At 59.8% G+C, this 14,511-nt stretch overlaps 2 protein-coding genes across 4 annotated transcripts in view; both read left to right on the top strand.

Moving 5' to 3' along the window:
* The first annotated feature begins 2,009 nt into the window (after nucleotides 1-2,009).
* HOXD8 (homeobox D8) lies at nucleotides 2,010-3,713 on the top strand. 3 transcript variants are annotated; one of them, XM_042822454.1, is made up of 3 exons: nucleotides 2,010-2,132; nucleotides 2,370-2,517; nucleotides 2,958-3,713. In XM_042822454.1, the coding sequence occupies exons 1-3, from the start codon at nucleotides 2,010-2,012 to the stop codon at nucleotides 3,251-3,253; spliced, it is 567 nt and encodes a 188-aa protein (XP_042678388.1). In that variant the 3' UTR covers nucleotides 3,254-3,713. The 3 variants fall into 3 exon arrangements, with proteins under 3 accessions (XP_042678388.1, XP_042678387.1, XP_042678386.1); XM_042822453.1 differs by having other exon boundaries at nucleotides 2,010-2,517; nucleotides 2,961-3,713; XM_042822452.1 differs by having other exon boundaries at nucleotides 2,010-2,517.
* Nucleotides 3,714-6,405: 2,692 nt separating this feature from the next.
* Nucleotides 6,406-14,511, top strand: part of HOXD3 (homeobox D3) — a 26,042-nt gene continuing 17,936 nt past the window's right edge. Inside the window, exon 1 of the mRNA XM_042822663.1 lies at nucleotides 6,406-6,532. The gene's annotated coding sequence lies outside the window, so the exon portion shown is untranslated. The remainder of the gene's footprint in view (nucleotides 6,533-14,511) is intronic.

The following is a 14,511-nucleotide window of genomic DNA, read 5'->3' as shown; positions in this document are numbered from 1 at the left end:
TTTTTTTTTTTTTTGAAGGAAGAAAAGCGAAGCAAAAAAGAAAGGCAATGAAAATCCGCTCGTGGCTGAGCACTCCGACAAGCGGATCAGAACCGTGCCGGTTCGTCGCTGCGGTTCTGGGATGATTGGGATTATGGAAACCCCTTCTCGGTGAAGGGCTGTGCGTGTCACTGCCTGACCGTGTCCCTGTCCCTGTCCCTGTCCCTGTCCCCTCACGCCGCCAGAGGGCGCCCGTGCTCCACTCTACCTCCGGAGCCGCGCCCGCTGCCTGCGCCCCTTTCCGCGTCCGCGCAGCGCTCCGCACCCTGTCAGGGTAGCCGCGCTCTGGCTCCGGCCCCGCGGATGCGGACGGGAGTGGCGCTGCCTGCGGGCCGCTGCGACCTTGTGGAGCTGCGGTAGTCTCGGCCGCCCCTCCGCGCGAAGCCGCGCAGGGCTGAGTGGGGCTCCGGTGCCACCTCTGCAGCCCCTGCCGCTATGGGCGTCCTCTGCTGTGTTTTCCTCATAGCAGCGGAGATCCGCGCGCTCCAACACCCGAGAGTGAGAGATGCGTTTGGTCACCGCGGGGGGACAGCTCCGTGCCCTCCATCCCCGAAGAGGGATCGCTGCTCCCGAGGGGGCCGTGCTGGGCCGTGCTGAGCCGGGCCGTGCTGAGCCGGGCCGTGCTGTCACGATGCGGCTGTGGGCGCCCAGCCGCACGCTCACCGGGCCTCCAGCAAGGCCCGGACCGTGTCCCCAGCGTGCATCGAGACGCCACGTGAGGGGCAAGGGTAGTTTCCGAGACAAAGGGAGAGCCGGTGGTGGGGGTGGATTGGGATGCGGGCTGTGATGGGGCAGGGGCCTGAGATGGCTGTTATGGAACCACAACGTTGTTGTCAGTTCGCACTAGACGGTCACGCGTGGCTCCGACAGGCCAGTCTAGTATTCCACCTCCATTTTCCGTCTGTTCACATCAGGGTGGACTCTGGCTGCTGGGGGTGTCTGCCCTCAAAAGCTGCTCCCGCTTCAGGAAAAGCGGTTCTCCGGGAACCTCAGCGGGGACCGGAGAACGGAGACTGTGCTTCGCAGAGCGCTGGGAGCGGGACCGTGCAGTCCTTCCTGAGCAGCCTTCCCCCGTCCTGGAGCCCAACGGGCAGCGCCTTCCTCCCTTCCTCCCATTCTTTCCTTCCTTCCTCCATGCCCGTGAGTGCGCTCGCTGCCCCTTTCGCCCAGCGGCCCCGCACTGCTGCCTTCGCACCCGCCCGCCCTTCTTCCTCCCCCTCCCTGCCTCGCTAATGACGTCCACCAAGGGTGAAATGATGGAAAGTATATTCATGGGCATGATTTCCATTAAGTGTCAATTAACCTGGGGCCTCAGCCATGCGTGCACGGCGTCAAGGGTAAATGTGCATCTCATTTCCCAGCGCTCCACTCGCCCGCGAGGAAATGATCCGCAGGGCCCCGGCCCCACGAGCCGCCGCCCGCCCTCCCCTCCCCCCGGACGCCCTCCGGACGCCCCCGGCCCCGCGCACCGGGCGGCTGCTCCCTGCGGGTTCTCTCCGGCCGCGGCTACGGGCCGGCCCCGGGCAACGCGCCCGCGGTTATCGCGCGGATCTGCGCGGCCTCGCCCGCGCGGCGGGGGTTCGGCGGCTCCCGGCGGGGGGAGCGGGGGCGCCGCGGCCGGGGTGGATCCGGGCAGGGTTGGGCCGGGTTTTTTCTTGCCTGAGGAGCGGCACATGTAAACTGAAGCCAAAAGTCCCCCCTGAGCTCATGAGCGTGTGTGTGTGTGTGTGTGTGTGTGTGCGTGCGCGGGCTGCTGTGTGCCTAATAGGAAATAGTAAAAGCAGTGAGGCAGGTCATTTTGGGAGCGATTATATTCCAGCCCCGGTCACCGCGCACACGGAGAGCAGGAGAGGGGAGCGCACAGGGCGCGGCGGCGGCGGCACCGGGAGAGAAGCGGAGAGGCACCGGCGGCGGCACCGGGGGGAGCAGCGCCCCGTGCCCGCTCCTCGCCCGCCGCTGCCCCCTCCCCGATGAGCTCCTACTTTGTCAACCCGCTCTACTCCAAATACAAGGCGGCGGCGGCGGCGGCGGCGGCGGTGGCGGCTGGGGAGCCTCTGCCCGCCCCGTACTACGACTGTCACTTCGCGCCCGAGGTGAGCGGCCGCCACGCCGCAGCCGCCGCTGCTCTGCTCTACGGGACCGGCTTCCCGCAGCCCGGCGGGGCGGGGGGCGGCGGCGGAGCGGACTTTTACCATCCGGCCGGGGGGAGCCCCGCGGCCGCCTACCAGCCGCCTCCTCCTCCCCCCGCCGCGCCTCCGCCTCCTGCCCCCTGCAGCGGGGTTACCTGTCACGGGGAGCCCGCTAAATTTTACGGATACGATAACTTACAGAGACAGCAGATTTTTACGACACAGCAAGAGGCCGAGCTGGTACAATATCCTGACTGTAAATCGTCCAGTGCTAATATTGGCGAGGAACCAGACCACTTAAATCAGAGCTCGTCTCCTGCTCAAATGTTTCCCTGGATGAGACCGCAAGGTTGGACGCAGTCGGCATTCGCTTCCATCTCACGTCTGAGTTCGAAACTTTATTTTCCTCCTCCCGCTCCTCTCTCCCCTCTCCCTCCGTTCCTCTCGTCTGCGCCTCTCGCTGCGTTCCCGCACCGCTCTTGCTAACGGAACTGCGGGAGGACTGCGGGGGGGGGGGGGGGATTGGGGGGCCTGCGGAGCTGCCGGGGCCAGGTCGCCGGGGGGGAGAGCGGGGCCGGGGGCGGTCACCAGGTGCTGCCGTGCTCCCGCAAACTGCGGCGCCGGGGAGCCGCGCCTAACGCTGAGGCCGCAGCCTCACTCACTCGCGCTGCTCTGCGCTCCCCGCGCTCCCTTTTCCTCCTCTCCCCCCGAGGGATGTGCCTAGGGCCCCGGGCGCCGCGGAAGCGTTGTTCCGAGCCGCCCCGACCTCCGTGTTTTTGTTTCAAACAGCAGCGCCCGGGAGGAGGAGAGGGCGGCAGACGTACAGCCGCTTCCAGACGCTGGAGCTGGAGAAGGAGTTTCTCTTTAACCCCTATCTGACCAGGAAGAGACGAATCGAGGTGTCCCACGCCCTAGGACTCACCGAGCGACAGGTAAAGATCTGGTTTCAGAACAGGAGGATGAAGTGGAAAAAGGAGAACAACAAGGACAAATTCCCCGCTTCCAAGCAGGAGGGAAAGGAAGGGGAGGCCAAAAAGGAAACACATGATCTGGAAGACGACAGAGCCGAAAGCCACACGAATTAAATTAATTTTGCCCTAAAAGCCTTTGTGAAAGGCCATCAGAAACGAGGAGCCCACGGCCGCCGCTCCGGCCCGTCCCCGCCGTGTGCGTCCCGCGGGGTCGCGTCCCGCCCCACTGCGTGCTGTGTGGGTTTGGGTTTGGGTCTAACTGCATCCGGAGCGATCTCCAGATGTCCGCTCGTCTGCTCCTCCTGGAAATCTGATAGCGAGTTCGCAGCAATACATTTCTAATGATATATATATATATATTATATAGATATAGATACTATTTTTTTTCTTGCAATATTGAAAGGCAGTGATTGTGACATACACTTCCTAATGATAAACGCCATTAAGCGAGACATGTACCAATGCTTTATTAATCAAACAAGTGCACTTGTGCTATTTTAATTCTTGTTATTTTCTAATCTCGAATAAATTAAATAAATTTAATACATTTTGAAGAGCAAATCTTAGAAATATATGAAACTTTCTACTATTGATTTAAATAAACCAAAATTATTGAAATATAAGTTATATCTGTTTCCTGACATCCTTTCTGTAATCTGCTTCTCCGATAAAGTCTTGGACCTCCACATCTCTCTGCTCCGTTCCTAGCTTCTATTTGGTCGAGGGGTATCTCGAAATGGCCCACTTGAGACAAAATCTGAGGGGAGTCCCCGGCCCCGGCCGGGTCTCGATGCACCCTGACAAGGGGACGCGGGGCATCACAGGGCTCCCTGACCGAGCTTCCTCCGTGGGAGAGCCCCGGCTCCCCGGCGCTGGGACATGTGTGCCTGGGCTTCGCTGCTTTTTTCCTGTATCCTCACCTAGGGGCTCTGCCGCGGCCCTATCGTGCAGTGCTCCCCGCTCTGCGGGTCCATGAGCGCCATGAGGCTCCAGCCTCCCCCACGGATCTCGGATCTCAAAGTGGCTCGTGCTCTCAAATCACGTATGCATACAGAAAAGGGCGTTTCAGCAATAAATATCTCGGCACTCTTTCGGGGCAATTTTCCAAACTACCGGGCAGGGCGACGGGGGCAGCCCGATTAGGGGCAGCGTGCACACGGTATGAAGCCTTACAAAAAATTTCTGCGCATTTTTTTCCCCGTTCTCACACCTCCAATGCGCGATGTTCGCTGAAGTCCCCGCAGGATGTGGTGCCGTGAATGCGACCAATTCGACTCCCATTATGTGCCCCTGAAAGGAACGGAGCTGCCGTCGGATAGGGATCCTTTCGGCCCCTTCGGTCCTCCCGAAGCCGCTCGCGAAGGCCCAGAGATGTGCCGGGGCTTCGTCCCGCAGCCCCACGGCCGGGAGCGGCCCGACAGGAGGGGACGGCCGCGCTGAAGCCGTGCTCGGTACGCGGGGTGCGTTCGTGCAGTTTCCCCTCTCCTTCCAGCCCGCAGCCAGGTTCGGCTCAGTCCCTGCGAAGCTCCAGCTCCGGAGGGAGGCAGAATCGAGCGGAGCCATTGTTCTGATTTATTTTAATCACGTAACTGGTTAAAGCTTCCAAATGCGTGGAAACTGCGGCAAAGTGGAGAAGGCACCATTTTGCTGCACGGATTTGCATATACGCAGCGGTGCCCGGGTGGCCGGGAGCGATGCGGCTCCGGGGCGCGACTGCAGCCCCGCACCGGGCCTTCTCCTGCCCCGGCCCCGGGAAGCGCGTACCGGAGCCGTCACGGCCCGGCGGAGAATTTCCTGAGCCGGTGTTCGTCCGGGAAAGAGCCGCTGCCGACGTTGTTTTAATTTCCAGACAAAGAAAATGAAATTAAAATATTCCTGACGAAGTTTCCGTTAGCGTTGCCCTCCCAGGGCCGACTGGGAAAGCAGCCACGCACACAAACCAGCGCCCCGGTGCGCACAGCGTTTGCAAAAGTCCTAACGGGGAACTTCCCTCTCCCTCTTCCCACCTCCCCCCCCGTTTTTTTTTTTTTTTTATCTTTTTTTTTTTTTTTTTTTCTTTTTTTTTTTAATTAGGGAAAAAAAAATAAATCCTGTTGTGTACTTATGAAGGTATTTCCCGCCCGTAGCTGGCAGCTCAATCTCCCCTTCGCTTTCGTTTGCAGTCCTGTTCAGGAAAAGCGAAGTGAGGCAGCGGTTGCTCAATGCGTTTTCGGCGGCCGCGGGGCCGGGAGGGAACGCCGCACCGTGCGGGGAGAGGCCGGAGCTGCGCCGGGCCGCGGGAGTTGGCGTTGGCTCGGCCCAGCGGGTGCCTCATCCGAGGGTGTGTGATCCCCTGCAGCGGTGTGACACAGACCCCACATTATTAGCGCAGTTTGGTTTTTTTTTGTTAGCTTTGTTTTTATTTTCTTTCCCGGCGGGTTCGATCAACACGTAAGGTACAGACAGAGAGCTCTTGCTCTTCTCTGAACAGAAATCGAGCGAGAGCCGCGATTTTCGTTCCTCGCCCTCCGTGACACGGGGTAGCCGTAGTCTTTTCCGAGAGCTTGTTGAACTCCCGGATCCGGAGCCACGCGGATGCTTCGCGCAGGAGCTCGACGGCAGCGCGACCTGCGGGACCCCGAACTGCGGGGCGCGGTCCGGCATCTGCTCGGCTCGGGCTGCCTTTGGGCCATCAATGGTTTCGGCTTCAGTAGCGGGCGCTATAGGAAACAAGTTTTCTCGTAGGGCCCGGCTGTGGGTAACGCGGTCCAAAGCCCCTTTCGTTAAGGCAAGGAGTGAACCCACGGGCACAGCGCCGAGTGGCCATTAAGCGGGGTACCCCCACCCCGAGTGCGGCTCAGCGCTCTGCTCTCTCCGGAGCTCCGCGCCCGCGGGGCCCCAACAGCTGCTCGGAGCGCGCAGGCCGCGGGGGCAGAGAGTGAAAAACACGAGCACAGCGCGCAGGCGAAAGAAACATGGCGCTGGGAAGCAGTATGTGCAAAATCCGCAAGGAATTGCAGTAAATTCCTTTTTGTTTGAAGAAAATTTACAACTTGGTAATAGACCTTTTTATGACCTATTTGGGCTCGTCATTGGCTGCGGCTGGTCATGTGCAGGCAGCGAGTGCTTTCATGGCCTTTTCCTGATTTCCCTGGCGAATTTCCCCCTGCATTCTGCCTTCAGAGAGTCTCAGCCCCTCTTTTCCTAACCTTTGTCTGGCTGAGGTGTATGGCAGCCGCCGCGATGTTGGCGGAGCTCTCCCCGAACCCCGCTGCTCCCCGGCTCCGCGACGCCTCTCCTCCCGCGGCGCTGCGCGGAGCCGTTCGCAGCTGCCCCCCGGATTGCTACGCGGGCGCAAAATGGATTACAGCGATCGTCCCCTGCTCTTCGGCAAGCGGGCGCTGCCGCCCACCGGTAAGCGTTTGGCTACCGCCAGCACCGCGCTCCCGCGGGCGGAGCGCCGGCCCCACTCGGTCACCTGTCCCTCGGAGCACCCAGCGCTGTGCGGTGCAGCCGCGGGACTGTTAGCGCGGCCGCTTTCGGGGCTGCCGTTGCGCCGGCTCTCGGTGCGGTTAGCGTGGATGCAGACTGCCGCTCGGGGCGGCGCGGAGGAGGCTGCGGAGCGAGCCCCGGCCCCGCGCACAGCGGCGGAAGGCTGAGGGTCTGGGCGCAGAGACACTGCGGTTCTCCCGCTAAGCACCCCTTCCTCGTGGTTTGGTTTTCCCGCAGGCTGAAGTGCTGCGCCGTGTTTGCGCTCCGCGTTTCCCCGTAGCGGAAGGGCGCTCGCGTAACTTCACACCTAACAGGTGTCTGTGCGGCAGCGCCGGGGGCGGAGGGCGCGGGCGGCCCCGGAGAGCCGATCCCCGTCCTGCCCCGGCAGCCCCCGCCCGGCCCATGATCCCGCAGCCGCGGGCGCGCCCGGCCCGCAGGGCACAGCGGGAGGAACCGGGCCCGGCTGCTCCCGGCGGGGCGGCCACGAGAGGAGAAGCGGAGGCGCGGTCGTGCAACCGGGCGAGAGCGCGGCGAGTGGGCAGCCCGGCTGGCTAAATCGTGGGCGAGCACTCGATAAAATGGGTTTGGTTTGAAATGTGCAGGGGAGATAGAACGATCACGTTGACATTATCCACATTGCCTGCATACGCGTGTAGATCCTGTACCGCATTGCTTATATACGGGTGTACATACCCTGATCTACATTGCCTATGTGTGTGTATGTACTTGTCTACACCTCTGTTTCTCTCTATAGAACATGCTTGTAAATATATTATTTCACAATGTGTGTATCTATGCTGTATATCTCCTCCGCACTTTCAAAACACGCAATCGGAAGCCGCTGTGCTGCTTTGGGTGCTGCTGGCGTCGCTCAGGGACGGAAATGCACCGTGCCACTGCACTGCGGGAATTCACCACGTCGTCATTTCCCTCAAAAGCAGCCACACATTTAGCGGCGGAGCAAAATGCCGCAATTAAACCGGGCCCGGGGAGGGTCTGCGGGTGCGGGACGCATCCCTGTACGTGTTGGGGAGGCACAGAGGGATCCTTTTGTCAGCCACCCGGCGCCCGCAGCCCGCGGATCCGCGCCGCCCCCGTGCTGGGACTATTTGGGAGGAACCGCTTGCAGTGTTGAAACACTCTGGGAAAGTCGGAAAGTGTGTCGTGTTGCGTTAGGTTTTGCTCTCAGAGCCCCTCCTGGTCGGCAGGGTAATTATAGCTGCTTCGTAATAAATCTCGGCCACAATTTCGGAAGATCTCGTCCTTGAGGTGTTTTCACATGATTCGTAGCCTGCGGGCAAATAAGACAACAAACGCAGGATGTTCGAACGGGTTCTGCTGAGCGTGTGTCCATATGTCGACAAACACACAGACACAGATGCATTTACGATCCCACTGCTGTATGTGGGAGGTCAGCATTTTTTCCTCCTAACCGGCTCCTTCCTTCCTTCCTTTCTTCTCTCCTTTTTCTTTTTTCTTTTTTTTTTTTTTCTCCTTTCATTCGTTTCATTGACATTAACGCACACATACGTATGTGTATTTCCTTAAATATACCTATGTGTGTCCTTTCACAACAAACTCTTTTAGCACGCCTGTATGTACGCAGGGCACCTTCGGGGACCGCACGGTTATGCACGTTTCTGTACCTACAGAGCGCCTGTAGCCGTGTGGCTGTGTTGGTGCGTTGAAATGAGTGCAATTCCGATTTCACACCCAACATTCTCACACCTGCTTCATTTTCCGACGTGTGTAACAGAATTTATGAGTCATTAAAAAAAAAGAAAAAAGGAAACAGCCGATCTCTAACCTATGCTTTACTGACGTAAGAGCTATTTAAAAAAACAACAACAACAAAATATGACCTCCAGGCAATGGCAGCTGGTTCTGCAGGCGGCACCCAGGTACAACCGGCAGCTGCACCACGGGGCTCTGCCCAGGCCGGGCCGGGCCCCGCTCCGCTGCCAGGAGCAGAGCTCGGGCCCCCGAACATGGGGGACTTGGAACGAGGGTGGATGCGACCCGTGGTCTCAGATTGATAAAAGCAATGCACGTTGTGTTTGTGCTCCTAAAGTCCGCTAATCCCACCAATTGGCTTGTTTCCTGATAGTATTTCGCTTTTCCCAAACAAATATATTTCTCACGGGGTGTTTCATGGGCGATGGGGGTGGAAAAAAATCGGAACAAAGACAGTATTTCACCCCCGGGTTGGCAGGCAGCTGTTAAAGGTATTTACGGCTCTACTGCAGTGCGGCACTCAATGCTGTGTGGTGCGAGGGAACAAACAGGAAGCGGGAGGCAGAGATGAGGCACAATAAAGCGTACAGCGGGAGCGGGGCCGGGCCGGGCGCGGAGGAAACGTCCCTGGCAGAGATGGGCAATAAAAGGGTATTCAGCGGCAGAGAGGCTGCACGCAGCACAGAACCTCCCCGGATGCCTTTGGGGGAGGGGTCCCCGGGGCTTGTGGAGGGCAGCTGTAGTGCCTACGTGCCGTGCCGCGCCGGCAGCCCCTCGAGGCGGACCCGGGAAGGTGCCTCCAGGCTGTCCGAGGGGCTTGCGGAGCCCCCCGAGAACCCGGCCACGTGGCTGCCGCGCCGCGTCGAGGCCCGGCCGCGGGCGGGCTCTCGGAGGCGCTCCGGAACCGCCCGGACCCGACGGCGCGGACCGGGGGCACCTGCCCGCCCTCGGGGCCGCCGTCCTGGGCGCGCTGCGGCCGCCGGGGGCGCGGCGGGGCCCGCCACCGCCACCAGCCGTTTTGTGTCCCACAGCCTCTTCCAGGAGAAGGCGCTATAGGACAAGCCTGGCCGCGATCCCTGCCCGGGAGAGGGGCCCGCCGCCCCCCGCCGCCCGCCCCGGACCCCGGGCCCCGGCCCCGGCCCACGCCCACGGGAGAGACCACTGCAGGGCGGGGGGCACCGCTCGACCCTCCGCCACTTTCCTGGGGCGGCCCCGGCGCCCTCCCCCCATCAGTTGTCCTCCTGCCTCCACCGCCGACCCTCCCGCCTGTCCGGAGTCCTGCGTACCCCCGCCTTCCCCATGGGCAGCGCTAGAAGCCGGAGCAGAGCGCCCGCTGAGGTCGGCCCCCTTCCCTGCCTCTTTGGCTCCGCGCCCCCGCCCCACGCACGCCGGTGCCTCGCGGCTCTCCCTGCCTCCGCCTCATTTCGCTGTGCCCGGGCATGACCCTGGCCGCCCCCGGGGCCGTTCCTGCCCGAGCCGGGCGCTCCCATGGCCCCGGCTTCCCTCTCTACCCCCCGCCCCGAGTCCCCCGCCCCGCGGACCCGCAGTGCTGCCGCCGCTGTTCCCGTTTGATGTCGGGGCGCGTCTCGCTACCGCCCTGCCCGCTCCCGGGGCTCCGCTGCCGCCGGGGCCGCCCCGGGCCTCTGGGTGCCCACACTCTGCACGGGGAATGGGTGGAAAGTCGGAGCAGCGATAAAAGCACAGAGCGATAATGCGTTGGACGCTATCAAGGCGCGCAGTTGTTGTTCAAAGCGAGAGTCGGAGCCTGTCATTTTGTGGCGGTGCGGTCCTGGGGGCAGGATGCTGTCTTAGTGTCTGGCACGGACCTGCAAGGGCGACGGTGTTTTACCCTTGCGATTCAATTTCCCCAACCCTTTTATCGCAACTGTTGCCAGAGGGAAAGCAATTAGTATGGGGTTTCTCCATTCCACACTTTATCCGTCTCCAGATCATCAGCCCCGAAAATGGGAGCTGCCATACAAGCCTGAAGAAGAAACCGGCCAGAGCTTCAAAGTCAACTTTCACATCTGCATTTTAGAATAGGAAATGTGAAAATCCTCCTAATTTCCCCTTCAGCATCTCAGGGCTACTATTATTCGATTGCAGAACTACATACGTCTTGCTTAGATCACAGGGAGCTTCCTCCCTCCCATCTACCCCTCGGATCCCACAGTCCTTTCCCATACCCGCACCTCCCGGACACATTTGCCCTCAGCCCACGCCCTCCCCATCTTCCAGGGACTGATGGTTCACCTCTCTTCCTGTTCTTCCCACCTCCACCTCAAGAGATCTGCCGGCCCTCCAGACTGCCAGGGTAGCAGTCACCTGCCCTCGCAGAGGGCGGGGAGCACGGGCCGGGAGCCGGTGGGTGATGCCGAATGGCTGAGGCGTCGAACAAGCTAAGGAGTAGGGCGAGAACTAAGGGCCCGTTTTAAGTAAACTCAAACTTCAATGCCTGGAATTACTTCCCCAGCCGAGCGAGCGCAGCGCAGGGGAGATCCCGCCCCGACTTTAGGTGCCCACCGCCGCGGGCCGGGCTGTGCGGAACCGAGCCCCAGAGGGGGAGTCGGAGAGCGGTGCTGCTGTCCGCGGCTGTGCGCTGTCGGACCCCGACGGGGCGGACGCGGCCCTTTCCCTCTGGAGAAGGACCGCCCCCCCCCGGCCCGGGCTCCAGCAACTCTGAGCCGCTTCGGGGCCGTGATAGAGAGCTATTGCCCGGGCTCTTTGTGCAGAAGCGGCCGTGTGACTCCAGGGGCATTTGACTTCCTGTGCTCGGGCTCCTTGAAATTCTCATTTGCTAGCTCACACCCTGCTCCCTTCACACCAGAGCTGTTTTATTGTTTTATAGCTCTCTTCAAACTTCCAGTCCTCAGAGATCTCACTGTGGCAGCCTTCACACTTCCCTCTCTCCCAAAGCCCGGTGTCCGCTGCTCCCAGCAGTTTGGTCCCTTGCAAAAGCCCCTCGGTGCCTGGCTAGCCCGCAGCCGCGTCACAGCTCTAGCAGGATGAGTCAAAACCACTTTCCAGAGCCGTCTGACTGAAATGCCACAAACACCCGGGGAGAGACGGACCCCCGCCCCGAGCTAACCCCGCGTTTTGTCCCGACGCGCTGCTCTGTGCCTCCAGAGATGGCACTCAGAGAGGGGCACAGCCCCTAGCCCAAGGGACAGGGAACACTCCCACAGCCCTATGGGATGCTCCCCGCAAAGCCGCCGCGGAGCTGACCGGCCGCCCGCCCCCACACCCGCTTACAGAGCAGCCAGAGAACCTTTATTTAGCGAATAAAAGTTTAAAGCTGAAGGTTATTTATGGTTCCGCAGAGATAGGTCCTGAGTGGCTATTTAGGAGCACGTGATTCCAATAAACTTTGTTTTATGGCTTGAGAGTTGACAAGCCAAAATATAATTCCCACCATAAATTAGTTTAAGAGCATACAAGTGCAGATGCTTTCGTTCCTGGAAGCAGTAATCGGGGAAGTGTTAGCAGGGATTCGTCTGCGGGAATGCGGCCGTGCGGGCAGCCCCGCTCCCCGGTGCCCCCGCTCCCCCCGGCCCCTCGCCGGGCGCGCAGTAAGTCGGCGTCAGCCTCCGGGCTGCGGTGCCTCCGCGCCTCCGGGCATTGCGGGCGGGGAGATGGGCCTCGGGCTCTGCCTGCGGGAACGGGCAGGTAGAGCTGGGCCGGGCGGGGCTGGGGGCTCGCTGCGCCCCGGCCGAGGCTGGCGAACGTGGTGAAGATCTTCACTGAAACTGGCCTGGAAAAAAAAAAAAAAAATAAGAGAGAGAGAGAGAGAAAGAGAAAGGCATAGTGTTGTAATGTTTGGAGTAGAAGGGCTGATGCTCTTGCACTGGCCTTGCAGTGCTATCCGGAGGGCTCAGAGCTAAAAGAAATGTATATGTATATACATATATATTATAAGAACAATACTGGGAAGCGAGCTATCGATACCTGGGCTATTGCTTTGCTGTTGTACAACAGCATCCCAAAATATACCATAAAAGTGCAATATGGAAATGAAAATTGGCTTATAGCAAAATAAGAAAACAAAACAAATATTGGCATTTTGCTTCTAAATATACAGTGCTTTTCGGGAGCATGAGATCGAATGGGTGTTTTTGTCTTCCTTAATGTTATATTTGAAAGCAGCTCTTAAAAGATTTGAATGAAAGTTCGGGTCAGATGCATCCTCCTGTAACGCAAACAAAGACGCGTGGCTCGTGTTTACTGTTGGATAATTGTGTGATCTTACAGAGAAACGGGCTTAGAGCGGTCCGAGATTTGTTCCTATAGAACTATCGTTCTGCCACTCTTAGCATGATGCGGTGCTGCTCTGCACATTGTGACATTTTCTGGGCGATGTTTTAGCGAAGATGATCTGAATATTTCATTTGTAAGTGACTGAATGGCCACAAAACGACGGAAAAAAAAGAAAGAAACAAAGAAAGAGGCCTTTGTTATTCTTTTTTTTTCCCCCACTAGTGAAAGATGAGGTCTGACTTTCCATCCCTTTACTAATTATCTGCTGTAAAATCTGGGCTATGGCTCGAAAAGGTGAAGCTCACACGCAGCTCGGGAGGGCACGTGTCCAAGGGATGCCCGGGTTCCATACGGTCCCCGCTCAGAAGGGGCTCCCACCCCACCCGCCCCAGCACCGCGCTGCTCGCGGGATGCTGTCGGCTCCTCTGCCTCCATCCATCACCCGCGTTCTGTAACAGTCCTCCAGAAATACAACCCGCGTGTGGAATACGGCAGTAACAAACGTTTGTATTGCAACAGGTCCGGCACCATGGAAGGGCACTCGCGGTAAGTGACCTCTTATTTCTCGCAGAATTGGAGTGCTTTGAAAACACCGTTTCTCCCTCTCAGAGCAATTAGAAGCTCCGTATCTCTGCCTCATGTCGCTGCCACCAACCAACCAAAGCTGTGTCAGCGCGTTAAGGCTTTGGGGACCGTTGCGCGGTGCCACGTCTCGGGCAGCCCTGGCTGAGGCAGAGGGGTTTATTATAGGGCTCGCAGGTGCCTGGCTGCCGCCGGGCGGCTCGGGGCACTGCCCTCTGCTCTGGGAGGCTCGGGCCGGAGCAGTGACGCCGCCTCGTTTGGAGCAGCCCGGGCAGGAGGAGCGGTGGCGGTGCCCGGGCCGGGCAGGCAACGCTGTGCCGTAGGGCCGGGCGGCAGCGCTGGGGGCGGGGGGGAGAATGGAGGAGGTGGGCACGGTGCGGAGGGGGCGGCTTTCTCCAGCTGTGTGCTGGTCCGCGCCGGTCGCGCGTGAAGGAGCGGAAGAGAGCAGCGCTGTGTGCTGCAGGACACGCAGCGAGCTGCCGTTCGGGCTGGCTCTGCCTTGTCCCTCAGACGGAAGGGGAAGGCTGCGGTGTGTGAAGGTTCTTTACGTGCGCCTCGCCCTCCCCGCTCCGCAGGCTGTGCTCCGATGGGGGAGCGCGCGGGAGCGAAGCTCTGTTTGTTTGGATTTCTTCCCGTTTCGTCCCCTGCTCACTAAGCTCTTTCACTACTTCTCGCCTGGTTCTCGTTCGCGTTTTACCCTGTGTGTCGATATGAGTTTCGAGCCCTTTAAGTGCGAGATAAACAATTGCCCCGAGCGCTGCGTTTTTGGTTTAGTCCCATAGGTAATTCCCTGCTCGCACAGCCCCGCGTCACGGAGGTGCCCTTGGCGTTTTGTTTTAGGGCCGGCCCTCAATGTACAGATTACTCGTTTTCTGCTAACGTACATTTAGCACGACGATTATGAACCAGGATACAAAAAGGCAGATAGATCAAAAGCCCTCTGGTACGGGCAGTTGAACAGGAGGTGAATATATAACGCTTTTGTTCATCAATAAATCTTTGGCTTTGACCTGTCTGAGCAAGTCGTGCAATAAGGTGAAACGCAGGTCACAGCGTCTAACAAATATGAAAATGCGTAGGATGAGGCAGAGAGGGGGCTGCAGCTCCCCGGCCCCTCCGCGTCCCCCCCAGCGGCTGCTCCGTTCCCGGGGCTGCCCCATGGACGAGCTGGGGCGGCGGGGGGGGGGGGGGTTATGCTCCCTGCCCCTTTGGTCGGTGGTTAATAGAACCCCGGGGGGAACTCCTCCCCTCGGCGAGAGGAGGAGAAACCAGGAAGAGGCTCTGAAATAGTTGGGAGGAGGCTTAAATAAGTCGGGGGGGGGGGGGGGGGG

Source organism: Centrocercus urophasianus, unplaced genomic scaffold (assembly GCF_019232065.1).
Source record: "Centrocercus urophasianus isolate 14NV4802_14NV808 unplaced genomic scaffold, USGS_Curo_1.0 seq_20, whole genome shotgun sequence".
NCBI classification, from domain to species: Eukaryota; Metazoa; Chordata; class Aves; order Galliformes; family Phasianidae; genus Centrocercus; species Centrocercus urophasianus.
This window is presented reverse-complemented; position numbering and strand designations above follow the sequence as displayed.

Coding starts and splice junctions, on each gene's coding strand:
- HOXD8 (XM_042822452.1), top strand. CDS start 2,010: ATGAGCTCCTACTTTGTCAACCCGCTCTACTCCAAATACAAGGCGGCG. Junction 2,518..2,957: donor TCCCTGGATGAGACCGCAAG/GTTGGACGCAGT, acceptor TGTTTCAAACAG/CAGCGCCCGGGAGGAGGAGA.